At 42.2% G+C, this 19,690-nt stretch overlaps 1 protein-coding gene across 1 annotated transcript; it reads left to right on the top strand.

Moving 5' to 3' along the window:
* The first annotated feature begins 8,367 nt into the window (after positions 1-8,367).
* On the top strand, positions 8,368-17,705 carry onecut1 (one cut homeobox 1). The gene is made up of 2 exons (XM_041175238.1): positions 8,368-9,490; positions 17,413-17,705. Exons 1-2 carry the CDS (start codon positions 8,392-8,394, stop codon positions 17,703-17,705), a joined length of 1,392 nt encoding a protein of 463 aa, XP_041031172.1. The 5' UTR covers positions 8,368-8,391.
* Positions 17,706-19,690: the final 1,985 nt, after the last annotated feature.

The following is a 19,690-nucleotide window of genomic DNA, read 5'->3' on the forward strand; positions in this document are numbered from 1 at the left end:
TACACGGGTCACTAGTTTAGCTCTTTTTTTAGGAGGAAGCCTCGTTATTGCTACGTGCTATTGAAATGATTGTGCTATTGTTATTTATGGCTGTTTCGTCAGTTACATTTTTTTGTCCCTTATGGTGCCTGACCTTGATGTGCCCCATTAATTTGTTTTGATTTGGTGCATAAGGTAGAGGGGGTCTTTATGAAAGACGTGCACAAGCCTGGTTTGCTCATGACTTTCTCCGGGAGCATGCTAATTTCGGAAAATGAGTGCCCTCGAACCCTTCACACCCCAGCCGAACATACTTTCAATCTGTGGGCACTCGCTATTCGCAAACGTTATACTAAGCGGCCGTCAGCGCCAATTAACCCTCGCCTTTCTGCAGAACTCGGTTCTGCTTATATTTGATTTTAAAACTATGCACGAGTGTGGCCAAAACAACAGCAGCTGCGGGCGCACGGTAATTTTCGTTTGTGTATTGTCAATGCTGGGTGCTTGACTCGAATAATTCTTTGTAAAATTACTCCACCCGTTTTACAGTCACCGGACATTTCGTTTACTTTTCGATGCCCAATAACATTATGATACAACGTTTAGGATCATGTGCAAATTAAATCATATGCAGTAGCTCAAGAAGTTTAATAAAGGGATGAGCAGGCATATCTGGACTGGGATTGCAGACTTGGTAATCAGGTAGCGAGGTGGTTTTTTTATCGTTCTTTTTCTAAGTTTGTTTAAAGTGCTTTGTTTTTGGTCTATTCGTTCAGGAAAAGTAAACTTCAGCTCTAGTTATCCAGTGACACATTTCTTGCCCCATTATCAGTACACAACCCAGCTTTACATTCCTTCATTGCTAAGAGGGGGGGGGGGGGGGGAGGTGGTGGGGGGGGAAGACATTTAAAATATATGATATTCGACTTTGGGTAATGGTAGTTTACAATGGTGCTGCCTCATTTTAATACTTATATTTTAAATAAACGAGTGAAGCAGATTTTTCGTTACCAGCGTTTCTTCCTACACTCGGTTAGCCCTTTATACCAAGCCCATTGTATAAAATTGAAAAATCAGCGGCGCTTTAAATTCTTAAATCCGTGTGTTGTCATTTAGATTTCGTTATATAAATACCATACTTTGACAACTTTTGCAGGGTTACACGTTGTGGAATTTAACAGAGTTCCGTGAAATTGAAGGCATGTCATCCATTCTCCCAGAATTTTGAACTTGTTTTTTTTATTCGAGGTTTCATTTAAGACCTGTGTAAAAATTTTTTTTTAATATTCCCATAATTGGGACACCAATTGGATTTAACCTGTGGGAACCGTTCCTCAAATTATTTCAGACGTCTGTAACTTGGACATTATGAAACCATTATCAGCAACGTTTAAACTGAAAATAACCCGTGTTCTCTCATTTAAATTTCCAAACCAATGCAACTTTTCTTCCCCCTAGAGGCTCTCGTTTCTTTCGAAGAATTAATTCATCTCGGTGCAATCAAGACTCAAAAATGTAAATGTTACACCAATCAAAGCTGATTGCTTTTTATTTTGAGAAAGTACACTGACAGAATTTTGGCAAACGGAGCCATGAAAACTCAGATATACACAAATATTACTGCTAGTTCTTTTTTTATTTTCAAATACCATGATTTTAGCGAATAAAATGCATCAATATCATGAAATTTACTTCCAAATCAGATACCAGGAAACGCTATTACTGTTTGAATTCCTAAAATATTTCAATGACAATTCCTTTTCAAAACAAAATATTACTTAAGCGAGGGGGAAAAAAGTTAACGACATATAAACAGTGAATGGCGATAAATAATATATTTAATAGATTAGACAGCACTGACATTAATAACAAAACTTTTATAAATTACTTCTATAAATATAGCTTAAACATTTTCACCAAACAGCAAGGTTAAGTCTCAATGTTTCGAACATTAGGGAAGGTGACTCTTGGGTTAATGTCACCAAAATATTTATTTCTGGAAAACTAAGAAGAAATTAGGCCTGATCATTGTTGCTCTGGAGTTCCTTAACCGCTATAATATTAGACTCTTTGTAAGTTGTTCTTAAAAATAGTTTAAACATCACAAAGAAATACTGTTTTCTTGTAACATTTCGCATTGATCTTATTACAGTTAGGGTCACTTGAAATCCTTACTATTTACAATTAGTCGTTACTCTAAACATTTTTCTGCCATGTTTCCAATGTTGTAGCAGCTGATATACAGCAAGTTACCAGTTTTAATCCTGATGATTGTGGCTTTACTTTCTTATTTATTTTAGAGTATCAAGTAATTTACATGCCTGCTATCAATAACACTGTCATTTGCAGGCTTCCAATACGCAAGTTTCATATTATTGATCCTTAAAGCTGTTAATCTCTGACATGCAAGACATGGAATAATTTTCGCATTATAGAAGGCTGTAATAATTTGAAATCATATTTGAAGCCTCGCAGACTCTCTATTTCAACCTAAAATGACCAAAGGCGCCTAATTAATAATTTGAAACAAGAAGACATTAGAGTGTAAATATTTAATGGGGACAACTCCGCTTGCTTTGCAAATTGTTCATAAAATGAAAAATAAGGGGAGATAATGTGCATGGGCATGTGCAATAACTTCTGTTGAGCTGCAGTCTACATTAGTGGTGTTTGGGAACGATTACTCTGCAGTCAATAACTGATCTACCTGGGCATTTACTCTTATGCATTCCTTTTATACTTAAGCCCCACTGCAATACGAACGATGCGTTTGTACTGTGTTTGCTTCTAATCGCTCTCCATGTTGTTAGTAGCACCGGAAACCACCTTCTTGCCCCATTACTTAGTGTAGCATTAAAGAGTGATTCTCCAGCCCCCCCAGGTAGGAGGCCTAATTAAAACATGTTAATTCGAGCTCCTTACCATCGCGTTGATTTTTTTTTTGTTGCGAATATCCAGTAACAAAGCTATAGTTTTTTGTGTGTAAGATTGGAATGGAAACAGAAATGAAAGTGAAACACTTGTTACCAGTTACAAAATAGTGAGCAAACACAATTTAGTAGAATTTGCGCATGAAAGGTTTTAATGAATCATATATAAAACTGATTTATAAAAAAAAATTACAAGAGCATCTCGTTTCTGGAATAGCTTAAAAGTAAGGAATGAAGTCTCAAAGCAGAGGCGAACACTGGATATTTTTCGGAATGTGCCGGTAAAAAGCCAATATGTGAATTTCAGATTTAACGGTGGAGTACCAAAATGGTTGATATTGCTATGAGAATTTGACAATATAACGTAACATTTCACATTCGTGTGGAACCCATTTTGAAACAAATCACCCACCCACAGAATGAGGGGACCTGTTCGTTTTTAATACAAATGCATCTGTGACGACATATTAATAACATGGGGCTTTACACCAATTAATCCCCACTAAATTAATTGTCACACGCCTTTCTCTCTCTCTCTCTCCTGCTATTCTTCCTGTCTGCTGGTCTCGCGGTCGAGCTTTTCTAGTGTAAAGAGGTACCATCGGCTCACAACCATTTTATCCATTTTAATTCAGTCACAAAACATATGCGACAAACTCGCGTTCTAACACGAATAAGATTTGCTTGGGTGAATCTCAACAAAAGTCTAATTTTCCCTTTACAGGCTGCAGGGACATAAGTGTGAATGAAAAATATCGACCAGTATGAGAATATGAACAGATGCAGTTTCAGCGCAAGGATTGGCCTCTGGTTTGCTCCGGGAAGTACATCTCGCAATGTTCATTAAAAATACTTACCCATCGTCAGTACGTACATTCTCATTTAAGGCTGAGCATTGTAAATCTATTAATTTAAATCGGGCGATATTAAGAGTGTCATTCTCAACATAATTATCAGAATCTGATGTCAGTTTATACCTTCCCTTACCAGAATGGGCAATTAAAGGTGCCTGTTTACTTTCAAAAGATTTAAACACGGTAGGGATTTTGGCTGGCATTCAAAACAGTTAGCGATACCAACAATTTCGAAATCTCATTAATGCATCAACTTAAGAGATATTTGCAATGGGCGGCAGGTCTGCTTCTATGCAGCCTGCTGACTCTGAACTGAAGTGCTAGCCTGTGTTCATATTCTTCTAACAATCGCATAACATATGTTTCAAGAGTAAAATATACATTTTCTGTGCAGCACAACAACGCCTGTAAAACTTTCAGGGCGTCGTTAATTCTCCTGCTGCTCATTTCAGGAGCATTTGTTTTGAGCCGCTCGTTGACACTCATGTTCGGCTTTCGAGAGAGATCTCTAATAGGAAATAGCCAATCTGTAATAAAATTATATGTTGTTTTAATTTTTTTAAAGTTGAATTCTTTTTAATACAGCATTTGCTTTGATTGTTATTGTAGAACATGTACTTTGCTGAGTGTGTTTACGTGCAGTAATTAGTTTTAATTCGCTAAAATTCATCGGGTTTGGCTTATTTTTTGCAATTTTTTTTCGACTGGCAGATGTGTTTTTTTGTAACTAAGTCGGTTCCAAGAAGCTCAACAGGCGAAAGTATAAAAAAAAAGTCTCCGGTTTAATCTGTTGAAACGGCAGCTGTTGGCTCTTGGAGTCTTCAAGCTTCACCTTTGACATGTCCCTTTTCAATCAGGACAGACCTCCAGCAACTGACCACTGCAAACACCATAAAAGAAGGGCAAGAAGACGCCTGTTCAAGATGCAGCTTAAATTTACCCAGAACAGTCCTTTTAACGTTTTGTTGGAATAATTAATGCCAGCCTTTAGATCGCGGTCAGTGCCTTGTTAATTTCAAATATGCTGTCCCACCGCCTCCCCACCCCCCGCCAACCCCAACACTCGCCCACCAACCCCAACCCCCCTCCCCCCACTAACCCCACTCCCTCCACCAACCTCATCCCTCATCCCCCCACCAACCTCAGCCCTCACCAACAACCCCATCACCATCAACCCCAACCCCCCCCCACCAACCCCAACTCCCCCATTAAGCCCAACCACCCCCACTAATCCCATCCCTCCACCAACCCATCCCCCCACCAACCCCAGCCCCCCAACAACCCCAACATCCCCACATACCCCAACCTCCCCAACAACTCCAGTCCCCAACAACCCGAACCCCCCACCCAACCCCAACCCCAACCCCCCCACTAACCCCAACCCATTCCCACCATCCCCAAACCCTCCAACAACCCCAACACCCTCACCCAACCCCAACTCACCTCCACCAACCCCAATCCCCCCACCAACCCCAACCCACCAACCCCAACCCACCCATAATCCCCAAACCCCCCACCCAACCACAACCCCCGCACCAACTACAGTCTCCCACCTACCCGAGCCCCTCAACAACCCCAACCCACCTCCCAAACCTAACCCCCTACCAACCCCAATCCCCCCATCAATCCCAATTCCCCCACCAACTCCAACCCCCCAATAACCACAACCCAACCCCAACCCCACCAACCCTAACCCCCACCCCACCAACCCAAATCCACCCCCACCCCAATACTTATACAATCACTTCGGGTAATTTTTCAGTGTAATAATACACACCCACATTCTATTTTAAGAATGAAATCAATGCAACAAGTAATGAATTTATATTCATATTTTGTTGCAATCTAATATAAGATGACTTGTCAAACCCAATGTTCCCATGAAGCTTGTCTTCTTGTTGAATACTTCAACTATTGATCGAAATTTGGAAACACAAAACAAAACCTATCGGTGTAACTCTGGTGTAAGCCAATTTATGCCAAAGTCTGTCCGTAAGCAAATTGCTTTTAGATTCCAATATTTCTATCATATCTTACTGACAGGGTTATATACCAGTCTGGTTAAGTACAACTTTGGTCCACCTGCTCTATTGCATCAAGTAAGTTTCCACTATATTAGTAAAATCAATAACCAGAATACAGGCTATTAATTGATAAAACTTCTGTTCATGAATATTTGAAACATGGCAAAGTAATGGTTGTCCTTAACAGTGATTATTTCATTGTTCCTGAAGATGCATTTCAAATAACCGATGAAAACAGTTGCTGCTAAACCACTCGTGCCCTATAGGATAATGACTTAATGATATGAATGATGTAATTATCCATCTCAATGCTGAGTGGGGTTTCATTAAACAGATAATATAACAGGTACATTGTTACTACACTGATTTGTTTTACATCCCGTTCATCTGTTTGTTGTGAATGTTTTGTTTGTTAATGTTATGTTCAGCATTTTGCCATGTCATAATTTCCATCATAGTTATAGTTCTCATCTTGAAATAAAATAGCGATTGATTGATTTCTGCTCGTGGATTGTCTGTACAAGGGGTTTCTGACAATAATTCGCCATTTTCCCCGTTTATACCATCATTCGACGCTACGCTATCCAATCAATTTGCCCAATTTCATGTAGATGTGTTCGGATTCAGTCAAATATCATAATCTATTATGTCATAATTCCGTCCCTCCCGCGGCTCGCCTGCGAGAACAGAGCCACATTTTCCAAAACACTTGTCTAGCCTCATCCGTTATTGTTAATCTTAGAACAATGGGCACATCTGTCCCGTTTTTTTGCTCAGCACCTTATCAGGCCCGTGTTTAAACAACAACAGAGGCATGTGTCGGCGTGCGTCCTCTTTAGAAATAAAGCCTATTGCTTCTACCGTAATTTAAACACGTATTTATTTTAATTGTTTGCCGATAAGAATCGACGTTATATTTTTAAGGGAATTCAGGCCATTGCGAGAAAACTATTGCCGACCTATAAATAAACCCCTGGCTCAGATCTTCTCCCACCCACCCCCTTCCATTTAATTTGTTTGCCAATTTTGTTGCACTGTAGTCGTCAGAAGTGACTTGTGTGGTTAATTAAATCTACATCATCTCCTTTTGTTGGCCTATCCAAGCCCAGTTTATTGATCAAACATATATTATACAAATTTAGCTAAACATGTTGCAACCAGTTTTTTTTTGACTGCACTTAAATCTGCGTCATGTTACTTGAATTTTCAGTCGCTCTGTCCGCCTCCTGACTAGCTGCATGGAGATAGCAACCCGAGTGTTTCTATTTTTTTTTGCAGACATTTCCCCCCACCACATCTCCGCCCCTCACAAGCCAAGAAAAAGGCAACTAAATGGCCCGCGGTCTGCGGTTTCAATTCCAGCCTGAGCTACAGTGGAGACGCCATTACATCAACTTAATTTGCCCCACGGAGGAAGAGGAGTCAAGAACGGGGTTCAGTGATTATGTGTGTGTGTGTGTGTGTGTGGAGTTAACGGGTCCTGGCATCTGAGAAACAAGTGCATCTTAACGGGGACGGTGCCTGCTTTGGAGTTGATCCCAGGGCTGGTAACGACGCCCTCTCCCCCTCCTCCTCCACCTCCTTTAAAATTGGCTGCCTGTCTATTTCGGGTCAGTTTTAATAAATTCCTAATCAATTGAAGCAGTCTGCACGGCTAAGTGATAAATAAGTCAGACTGCACACGTTTTAAAAATAAAATGGTCAAACTGTGAAAGTTAGCAGCGAGAGAGAGCCATTGTTTAAGATGCAGCGTTTAATACAGGAATGTGTGTTTGTGGAGGGGGGGTTGTGTGTGTGTGTGTGTGTGTGTGGTGGGGTGGGGGGGGGGAATGAGGAAGCGGTGCTGGGAGAGAAGGTGGGGGGGTGGGGAGGCGGTGCAATGAGAGGCTCTGAGTCCAGACTGTTTTAAGCAGGAGGCTGCGATTTGATTTGATTTTCATCTCCCCAGCTCTGGATTTTGTGTTGACATGGGGAACCCGGAAGTAAATGGCCGATTCCGATTGGTCGCCTGACGTCAGGGAGTGCGCAGTGGGTGAGTGCGCAGGGTTGGAGGCTTGCGGTTGGGGGGGGGGAGGGTGGGTTTGATGGTGGGGGTGGGGGAGTGAGTGTGTGTGTGTGTGTGTGTGTGTGTGTGGGTGGGGGGGGGGGTGGGGGAGAGGAGGGGGGAGGGGGGGTGGGAGAGAGAGAGAGAGAGAGAGAAGCTGCAGCACAAGCAGCGGCGGCCGGGGCCAAAGACAAGGGGGGGGTGGTGGGGGAAGAGAGTGTGGAGCAAACACACACACGGAGGACATGGCTGCAGAGGCGGCGAGAGACAGGAGCCGGCTGGAACCGTGGCTGCTGGTGCTCTGAACAAAAAATAACAGCGGGAGGGAGGGAGGTGGGGGGGTGGGGGGACCTTCAAACGGAAGCAAGAGAGAGAAAAGAAATTGGGGTTATATGTGTGTGTGTGGGGGGGGGGGAAACAGTCTGGGGAAAACAATAGATGGAACTGGGAGTTAATAAATGAATGAATGAATTCAATGCAAAGTGTAACTGACCATCCTGATGTGGAGATCACCCAGGGACACGCCAGATAGATGTTTGGTCTAAGAGCTTGCGCGAATCATGAACGCTCAGCTGACGATGGAGAATCTGGGCGACTTGCAAGGGGTGCCTCATGATCCGGTGCAGCCGGGCGACCTGATGAGCAGCCAGAGCCCTCACAGCCGCCCGCTCGGTCATCGGAACCTGCCGGTCCACGCCCGCTCCATGGTCTCCAGCATGGCTTCGATCCTGGACGGCCCCGGCGACTACCACCGGCCCCCGGAGCACGCCCTGGCCGCCCCTCTGCACCCGACCATGACCATGGCTTGCGAGACGCCGCCGGGGATGAGCATGAGCAGCACGTACACCACCCTGACCCCGCTGCAGCCGCTGCCTCCGATCTCCACCGTGTCGGACAAGTTCCCCCCCCACCACCACCACCACCACCACCACCACCACCACCACCAGCAGCGGCTGCCCAGCAACGTGAGCGGCACCTTCACCCTGATGAGGGACGACCGGGGCTTATCGTCCATGAACAACCTGTACAGCCACTACCACAAGGAGATGGCCGGCGTGGGTCCCAGCCTCTCCCCACTGTCCGGATCCCCTCTGGCCAACGGCCTGGGCACCATCCACACCTCCCAGCACGGCCTGCCGCCTTACGGGCACGCTGGCCCCATGCCCGGCGACAAGATGCTGACCCCGAGCGGCTTCGATGGGCACCCGGCGATGCTGCCCCGGGGCGATCAGCACCTGAGCCGCGGGCTCACCCCTCCCTCCGTGGGCATGGTGCCCATCAACGGCCTCCACCACCACCCGCACGTCCACCCGCACGCCCAGGGCCACGGGCAGGTCCTGGGGACGGCTCGGGGTGACCCGCCGCCCCCTTCCTCCACCGGCTCGCAGGCCAGCGGCGGCGGTCCGGTGACGGGCCAACTGGAGGAGATCAACACCAAAGAGATAGCTCAGAGAATCACCACCGAACTCAAGCGTTACAGCATCCCCCAGGCCATTTTCGCGCAGCGGGTGCTGTGCCGCTCGCAGGGGACCCTGTCCGACCTACTGAGGAACCCCAAACCCTGGAGTAAACTCAAATCCGGCCGGGAGACATTCAGGCGCATGTGGAAGTGGCTGCAGGAACCGGAGTTCCAGCGGATGTCGGCTTTGCGGCTGGCAGGTAAGCGGTAGACCCACTCTCTGTGTTGGCCCGTGTACTGGGTGCTGCGGGTCAGACAATAAACCGGGTCGGCAAAGTGGATTCATACAAAAGGAGAAAACAGTGCAGGGGATGATTGTGTCTGGCACTGGGCTCTTCGGGATCTAGTTTGAGCACCCAGCCCACAGCCTCAATCCCAGACTTGGCTGATCAGTCCTGTTACAAGAGCAAACGCTATAGTCACAGCAACGGCGGTGGTATAGCCACCCCCCACCCCCACCCCCCCAACCCCCTCGCAGCCCCTTTGCCTTCTGTCCGATTGTTCAAAGGAAACAGCCCTGGGGTTGCCGATCTAACTGCCCTGGCAGCGCATGTGTCCACAGCAGAATTGGGAAGCTCATCCCCCAAAATGTCACCTTCGTTTTGTGACTCGGTTACATTCCGAGAAACAATTCGGATCCAAAGGTCTTGGCCAATCTAGGATTTCCTCCCAGCTGAGGTGAAAACGGAAAACAGTAAAGAGGACCCCGCCAGAAAATCCAAAATGTGCTTTTTGTGCTCATGAAATTCAATGGTTAATTGATGTTTCACACACAGGTTCCATTCTAGTTTATATGTGACGTTATTTCGAGCCCGGCAGTTTGTAACCCCCCCCCCCCCCCCAAAAAAAAAGAATAGGCGGTCCCGTCACTTTTGGTAACTTTCAGATTGTGTTGTGCCTAGTGAGGGAAGCTTGGGTTTGTCCCTTCGGTGTGGCCCTGCGTGAGGCTTTGTTAATTAACTGATAGGTCTCCATTAATTTTTCCCAAGAGAATGAGAGACAGTCAATCTGAACCAGAGTCAGGAGCAGTGATCCGTTTCACACCAAGCTCTGGCGTGTAGTTGTGAGCATTTTTAATCCAGGTTTTAAGAGCACAAAGGAAATCTGTTTCTATTTATCTATTTGCTCGTCCTATGTATGTCGTTTTTTTTGCGGTGAAGAAATGCCGTTATATACATAAAGGAGAAGCAATAAATATACAGTCTCTCCAATCCCAGCTGTAATAATATAACGGAAACTTGGGTTTGAGGTTTAAAACGCCTGATTGGGTTAACATGCGCTTTACCATTTATTTTCACTCTATTTGAAGCGTTGCAACAGAGATTGCACTTTCATCTGAAAATCCACTTTATTTGAAAATGAATATCCTAACCTCATTAAAATTCAATGATGTACTGAAAAACATTGAGCTTTGGTACAAGGGCGAAAGCGCCTATGTATTTGAAACTTAAGACAGTGAACTCCAGATAGCAAAAAGGACAGATGTAACCCACATATGCATATATTTATAAACTGGCCTATTTTGAGCTCCTCGTGTTCTATAATTAAAACCCAAATCCAATCGTTCTAAGAGCATGCGTACGGTTGAGTAAATAGCTTGCCAAGAAATCTCCATCGAACGATTGATAACATTCGCGTTGTTCGATTTTTAGACGCTGCCTTGAGTGTATTTTTACGACAATTTTGTCGACCTCAGTCTCCATTTATTTGCATGGATCGATACTGGAAACAACCACTTGAATTAGAATATGTTGTCGAGTCTTGTGGGTGCTATCTGAAGGCAAAGGCAGCCAAGGCGGGCTGGCTGATGTTAGAGCAGGTCACGTCTGCATTTCAACAGAAAATACCCCGCCACTGATTTGTTTTGCTTAATCACCTCTTTAGCCACAGAGCCTTTCTGTTTACCTTATTAATACACATTTATTTCAGTTCGCCACAGCCTGAAAAAGAGATTGTGACGTTCGTTGCAATATCTCAGGCATTACAATTCTTTGTGTGGTTCATCAAGTAGTAAATGTTTACGTTTAGTCGTTATATTTATAGCTACTAAGAACTCAACAACCTGGTGGAAAGTCATCCAATCGTGTCCTAACCTGTGATATATTATTTAGTCAATTCATTTATTATTTATTCTTTTACACCGAAAGGCACAAGTCCCCTTTTAAATAGGCAATGAAATAAACGACTTGTCTGAATATATGATATATATCTATGTATTGTAGCTGTAGAAACAGTTTTTAGGAATTGCACACCAAAACGTGTCATCCCGGTAAACAATTCCCATAAAACCCACAGAGAAACAATGTGCGTCCGATATTCGAGGTGAGCGAAGTGCTCATTAGCTTTAGATGCCTTATTGCTATGTTTTGATTTTTTGGTGGAATTGGCACACCGAATCGTTAAAACTTATTGTGTGGGAGTGATTATTTCCCCGCTGTTAGCCGGGGTTGCTTGTCTTTTTCATCCCAGCATGTACCCTGAACAGTAGTCCGTTTCCCTTGCTTTGTATACGATTTTTTAAAAAACGTCCTTCTGTGAAGAGGCTGAAACAATTTTATGGCTAAGTGAAATGTGTTATTCATACGGCTCTCTCCTTGCTTTGTCCAGCCAACCTCTTGTGTTTGCCTCTTCGTGCAGCTTCCCTTGAGGATTCCTACTACCGAGATTACATTGAACCTCCCGCAAACAGTCTAAAAATTGGTAGTTACATGTAAGAAATATTGAGGTCTTGACACTTCCTGTACTGTCTTCAAATGCAAGCAGAGGACACTAATTGCAAACCTGACCTCTCCAGCCTCCATTTTGTTCCTTCTTCGTCATATTTCAAACCTAGATTTAGCCCATTTTATCCACATTTGTTTTGAAGAAATCTAAGTGCGCGAATTTTTAAATCACATTTTTTAAAATTAATCAAAGGTGGCTAGCAGTTTATAATAGTACCTGACTTTACATTTAGACGCAGTATAAATCTTGAACTGACCGAAATAATGGGTTTCAAATAATAATTTTCAAACAATGGAGTTTGACTCTGGACATAATGAAAAAATATCCCATTGCGAAAAAAACTTCATTGGACAGCCAGGAGCGATTGGCAACAACATAAATGGCCCATTCCGTGGAGACGGGGCACATGTTGGCTGCAGTAGTTGGCAGACGCTTGGACAAGATACGGCATTTGCCCCCAAAAATGTCTCTCCTCACAATGTTCAAATTGTGGTTTATTAACTATCCCTGCTTCACAATATGCCTGGCAACTCGCGTGCAAACATATACAATTCTGGTAGGAACTCAATTTCCATGAAATATAAAATGCGTTTATTCGTCTAACAAGACTTGTGACGGAATATTTGCATTTTTTTTAGTCGTTCAGATAAAAATGCGCTTGCTAGTCGCCATGAATTTGCTTGGGTTTCAAAGCGTTCGAAGTGGTTGGGAAATTCCTGGTGTGTATGATTCTATGATTACTGGTGACATTGCAGGTAACTATTGACAATATTTGCAAATAAGTTAATGCAATTCAAATGATTTTTGTTTCACAACGCCCACTGATCGGTGCGGGTACGGGCACACTACAGGGTATTTAAAATCCTGTTTTCACATGTCTGGTTTGGCCGTGTTGGCGGTAAGGAGTCTGCATCTGCTGAAATGTAATTAAAACACAGGGACAGGTATCTGTTGGGGCCAGTTTAGGTATCAGCTACTCTGACCAAATTGCCCCAGCAGGCCTACGTATGTAAATTGCATTTTCAATCGGTAGTTTGTGAATATATTAGCACGTCAGCCCTGGAGTTTCGATCCATTTAACAGTGACGTGCGCTAACAAATGAGCCGGGTCTCAAGGATTACACGTAGTTTGAGACTGAATTTGTAAATGTGTCTTCTTAACGAAAAGAGACAACACTATTCCAAGTGATTGCAAAAGTTTCTTTACTTGCAAACACAAAAGAAAATAAGCGCAAGTACATAGGTGACTGGCGTAAATTTCAATAGAACTACATCTTTGGTGTTAAATTTGTGAGGTACTCCCGGAGCGCCTAAAACGTTGAGTCTATATGAGTTGTTTCAAAGCTCTAAAAAACAATATTATACGGTATAAATTTAGTGATTTCTCCCCCTCTAACTTACACAACAGCCAGCTCCTAACTGTAAATTCTATGGATATACATATCAGCAGCTAATGTAACCGAGCCAGTGCACATCAATGGTGTAACACATTATTTTGATTTCCTTCTGGGATGCAATCAGACAAGTAAAACACAGGTGACAGAAGAAAATGGCACCAGATGTATTTTTATTGTTAAATTTTAGTTGTGAACCAGGCATTTTACAAAGTTGTGAATAATTTCTTGTTTTATGTGCGTGACGTCGTGTTGCTTAGGAACCTGAAATGTTTAATTATTCCAGCTGTCTCCTTTAATACGGCCTTGATACGATCAAGAATTACAGGACTTTTTTTTTTGCAAAAGTCTCTCGTGATTAATAACTTTAATTAAAACTCTGACCCAGAAATTCACCTGTCTGCAAGTGGACAGACGCGCATTTCTAGATTTGCGCCCAATCCCATTCTAGCAACTCCCTGGCGGTGTAATGGGTTTCTTTGTGTGATTGGAACAAACTCATTTTAGGTGAAAGCTTTTTGGGATTCTCGTAAACTTATAATTGTGGTTACATTTGAAAACATGGGCTCCCACTGTTTGCACGCTATTTGCTTGTTTGCTTTCTAACGATAAGAGATGATACGGATTCAGGAATATTTTAAGCTAAATAGCTGGTCTCTGGGAAAGTTCTACACCTGTGACATTTCCTGATTTTGCTCGTCATTGTCCTTGTAACCTCTTTGATTTATAACTACCTAATACCTAGCCACATTTGTTTTCTGTTAATGTTTGTCTAAACTGGAGGCATTTGCAAGCATTTAAACGATGTTGCTAATATTCTGGCAGGCCATGCAATCTCCTCTTTAAAGACCATTAGAACAGCTTTTAAATATAGCACCATTTTCGAAATATTTAACTTTTAGTTTTGTGCTAGGCTAAGACCAATTGGAGGATTCAATTCACAGTATTAGATGAAGTCTAAGTGTAAAACAAATGAATATATATGCAGACTTTTAGAGTTTATTTGGGGGTACAATTTATCTTAAACACACCGTCAGGCCGTTGATTTTCGAATGGAGTTACAAGCTGCTGTTTGTTCATTCTCTGGCCATGTGTGCAACCGTGTTTCGATTAGGTTTCAGTAAATAATTAAAATCACTATTGATAGCCTTTTTGCACTTACGAAGATGACGACGATTGTAATTAATAGGTAAATGATGAAGTTTAAAGTGTTATCTGCCTATATCTAATTTGAGTGAAGTGATTGATTTAGCTCAAATGACGTGGAAGCAATTAAAGGGAGGCAGAGGAGAGCGCCCTGTGCCTGTAGCGAAATTGACACAGTTTGTACTTCCACAGTTTCCGTGGGAGTTATTCAAAATTTGTACAACCACTATTTCAGACGTTTTGCCTCTTCACGTTGTTGTGACCAAAGATTCTCAATGGAAACATTCACAACAAATATATTGAGCAGTTCATTTTCAAGTTAGAAAAATAAATTATTGAAACATTTCAAATGGTTGCCACAGTGCTAGTTTACGATTAAGGGGAGTAATATTTTATTCGGATTTTGGGACTAATTAAATGTAAGTAAACACGCTTATTCGATAAAAATCGACGTGTTGTCAAATCTAACATTAAAACATTCGAATGGTGAAAACAGTAACACAAAACATTCTAATTATCTAATCTTCCAGATGTTCCCAAATAGAGCAAATTACAAGTCTGAATGGGAGCGTTTTCCCGCCTTTAGGATTAAATAACTGGATGTTTAAATATGATTATTCGGTGGTTCTACTCTATCAGTCCTCCCCCATAATGAAAACGGAGCGGTATCGCAGACTTTAATATAGGTTGGCTACATGTTTCGTACATAGCTGAAATTAATCAAAAAAAATTAAAGACCAAATGAGTCACTAGTCAGTGGTTTCTGGTCGACCTGTTCCAAAGGACCAATGCGCCATCTAATGGTTGACTCTGTGGCTTCGGTTCCCTACGTCATGAACTGGCATAAATATTCAATGGATATAAACACTTACGTTTACAGCAGTGAATTGTGAGGTGAAGCTCACGTAATTTGGTACAACGCGTAAACACTAGAGGTCGGCCAGAGGCAGCAATCTCGTGGTATTGGACGCCGCTCTACTGTTATGTAGTCTTCAATGATTTAATGAGGATCATTCCCAAGTTACAGCCAGCTGAGATATATCACAACTTTTATAAAGATTTCAACCAGCTCTATATTGAAAACAGATTAGTGATGAATCAGGTTATTATTTTAACTAGAATAACCTTCCTCCGGAGTGTTGAATTTTACACTGAAAGATTGATGTAGAAGAGATTGAAATGGAATCAGTGGCGCAAACGCTGTTTTACACTCAGGTGCCCGGGCTGCATCATTGCTCAAATGGAGCGCGGAGATGCCATTCAGCACCACGGACAGCTCAGCTCGCTGCGCCATTCTTTCTCCGTTTGGTTGAAAGCAAGCGATCTTAAGTTGTGCAATTTTGATCGATATCTCCCCAATTTCCTTTGGTTATTTCCACGGTAAATGGCTTTTGGCAGCTTTATCTTTAACTTGGCCCGCAGGTTCGGTGCCTCTCCGTGTACAACGAGTCTCTCACCTCCCGAGATGAGACTGTTGACCTCTGCTGAAACATCTTTCATTGGACAGCCGCAGCTCAATTTTGCATTGAAGTCATTGGCAACTGATCTTTTTTATTATTATTAAGCAGCGCAATACGAAAACGAAAAATAAACACTTTCTTCCTAATTGTTGTGGTTACAAGCAAGATACGAAGAATTAATTCTAAGCAAAACTACATCAATTTGAAAAGATCTGCATTGTATCATTGAGCGAAATATCTCTTGTGCGGTTTGAAAGTTTAAAATATTTGGTTTGTACTATCTATGTACTGTCTATGTAAAACTGATTTGAGATAACAGCATGTTGGTATAAGACTGTTAAATCCATCATCAGAAACTATAAAATTCAATTTCACTTAGGCCCGCGTTTGTTGAACTCTTTTTAAGACGTCGATCTGAATGTATAGTTAACAAATGTGGTTATCAAGTTAATTTAGAATTTGCCTTAGTATATAATTCCCTTTGAAAAGTAGTCATTAGATTTTAATTACAGCAATAGATTTGAATTCATCATTGCGCCATCTATCTGTATACTGTGCTCTCCAGTACAACTGCATGTTGCTATTACTAAGAATGGAATAGATGGAATCCTTCTGTTTGTTTAGCGGCAGCGAAGCTCTTTCCAACGGATTTATTCTCCCAACCCCCAACCCCAACAACAAAATATCGCATCCTTTAAGACAAATTCTGGTGTCAGTTTATTTTTTCGCGCATAAAAAAGTATCAAATTGAGAGATATGATGATGCCCAAGTACAGGGTATTCATAACCTGGTAACCTCGTTCGAGAGAGTTGAGCGAATTCATGGCTAGGGAGAGAACTGAAGGCGTTTACTTGTATTCAGAGTCAGATGGTATCGAAACATTTAGACAAGACAAAAACTCCAAAGGGAACAATCAGAAGGAGTTGGATGGCCCCAATGGGCGTGCCATAATCCTAATCTCTGTTCCTCGTTTCAAACAGCAATGTACACGTACAAAGTCTGTTGCTGTAACTTCCTTGTTTAAAAAAGAATGAATCACTTCTTCCTTATGGTGGAAGTACTTTGATCTTGCCGCCTGTATAAATCTTTACGTATATCTAAATTTTGCTCCAGAGACCTCTTTCACTGACGACACCCGTTTAGTCAATGCAACTGGTTACTTTTAAATTATTGTCAGTAATCGACCCGAAATTGACAAATAGCTCCTTGTGGAAGAAATCTCGAATCGTTAAATTACTAATTGGGATCTTATTCGAAAACTAAGGAAGGTTGGTCTGAATGGTGCAACTCGATATTGTTTAGATCATTACATCTGTTTCTGACCATGAAAAACTGTCTGATGTGTTCTTCCGCCTTGTAAGTGGCTGATCGATTCATTTTCCCCCTTTGCTTTGCAGCGTGCAAAAGAAAAGAGCAGGAACACGGCAAGGAGAGGGGCGCTGCGCCCAAAAAGCCTCGGCTGGTCTTCACAGACGTTCAGCGCAGAACTCTACACGCAATATTCAAAGAAAACAAGCGTCCGTCCAAAGAATTGCAAATCACCATTTCCCAGCAGCTGGGCTTGGAGTTGAGCACCGTCAGCAATTTCTTTATGAACGCGCGCCGGAGGAGTCTGGATAAATGGCAGGATGACGGCAGCTCCAACTCAGTCAACTCATCTTCCTCATCAAGCACTTGTACCAAAGCATGAAGGAGACCCCGGACTAAACCTCGGTGGAATAGCTTTAAATTAAATGACCAGGACCTCCAGATAGCAGGTTTAATTATTGAACTCAAAGACAATATAATATTTATATGTCCAACGAAACCAAAGACTTAATTGACCTGCATTAGGACTCCGTTCTACAACACTTTATTATGACTTTTGCAAAAAAAAGAACGAAGCCACTGGTCGTACACCTTCATCATTCAACATCGTTCAACGTGTGTGACTGTAAGTCGTTGGGAGCATCGTCATGTTGTTATGAAAAGAACATTACTCTAAACATTGACCCATTTCACTTCTACGGAAATACCATGAAGGTGTATGTTGTAAAAGTACAGTGCACGTGTCAGTGGCCAGAGACTTCAGAAGGGGCTGGTCTGCAGGTTGTGCTCAGGCATGACGGTACAATTGTGGAGTCGTCTGTGTTCATTTTGGAATGTGATTGGATTCTAGCTCTTTGCTGTTTGAACCTGTCCAAACCTGGGGGCACACCGTTCAACGTTCTGAGAGCTGTTCTGTCACCTCACACTAGTACACCCTCTTTGTTCCACAAGCGGATGAAATGCTACAGTATAAAACAGCTAATGACCAAAAAAAAGCTTTCACACCAAACCCAGTATAGCAGCACAAATTATTTTGGATAACAAAGAGCAGGATAAATGACAGCGAGATTTCACAAGAAGCACAAATATTAATTTTATTGGGATTCTGGTTAAACTGCAATGAAATCCACCACTTCGTATTATTTTCTATTCGAATGTATTTTGCACTCTAAATTAATGGCACGATATTGCATTTTAACAATTTTTGCTTGATGTATCAAAAATTGACAGTAATATTCGGATCAGTTCGGTTAGGAATCATTATATTCCTGTTTCTTGCTATCCAAATTGCTACACACACGAGGAAGGCTGTTTTCCGAATTGGCTGCGTATTATCAAACAAGCTAATGTAAATGAATACTCTATTGAACAGCCTGTTACAACAAATCAATTATTAATAGCAGAATTCTTTTCCTGATACATCTACCAGGTGTATTCTAGCCCGTACTTAGAAGCAACAGTGATATCAAATTCGCCTACATTTTATACAAGAATTCCACATGAAAGTGCCCCACCAAGGAACCACGTGTAGGGACTCATACACTTAGTTTCCAGTACTTATCTGTTGTACTTCAGGACCGAGGTCTTTAACGCCCTTAATGCTGTACAGTGTACTCTAAGACCCCTAGCCGACAAAATGATAATCATAGCATCAATCTTAAACCGTACTTACTCCAATGTGTCCGGAAAAATAGTTATTGATATAGTTGTTTACACAAGTTGGTCCAGAAACATAAATGGAGAAAAATGAACCACATTTCTAATCTAAAAAAATCCCTCATTATTATATATTTAAAAGAAAAGCAGTATGCAGAATGTGTAAATTGTTGATCAAAGATAGCAAGTAGCAAAGGAAGTTTAAACTTCTTATTAGATGCAGACCCTCCCCACTCCCCAATCAGTCATCCCAAAATCATCTCCATAACACTGCTCTGTAGGGGTGTGGGTACGCATTATGTATAACTCTGGGAAATCGGTAGAGTACACGAATTGTCCTTTCTACATTACTGTTCACCAAATGCTGACAGCAAAACTATCAAACCGTCTTGATGCACCAATTAAAAGGGAGGCACTTTACTGCTCAAATACTGTTAACACTGAACGCTGTTGTATGATTCGGGTTAGTTTTACAAAGTGAAATAGAACAGGGATCGAACTCTGTCGAACACCAAGTCTGGGATACTGAGCAAGATACGTTTCAGGTTTTAGTCATTATTTGCATTATCCTTGACAAGATGCAACTGTTCAGCCACCCAGTTGCAGTTATATATAACCCCTTTGTGCTTTAAAAAATCATATACAGTCTCTGCTAAAAAACCAAAGATAACTTTATTATTCAGGAACATTGCACTTGTGTTTCAAGTCGGC

This window comes from Carcharodon carcharias, chromosome 26, assembly GCF_017639515.1.
Source record: "Carcharodon carcharias isolate sCarCar2 chromosome 26, sCarCar2.pri, whole genome shotgun sequence".
NCBI classification, from domain to species: Eukaryota; Metazoa; Chordata; class Chondrichthyes; order Lamniformes; family Lamnidae; genus Carcharodon; species Carcharodon carcharias.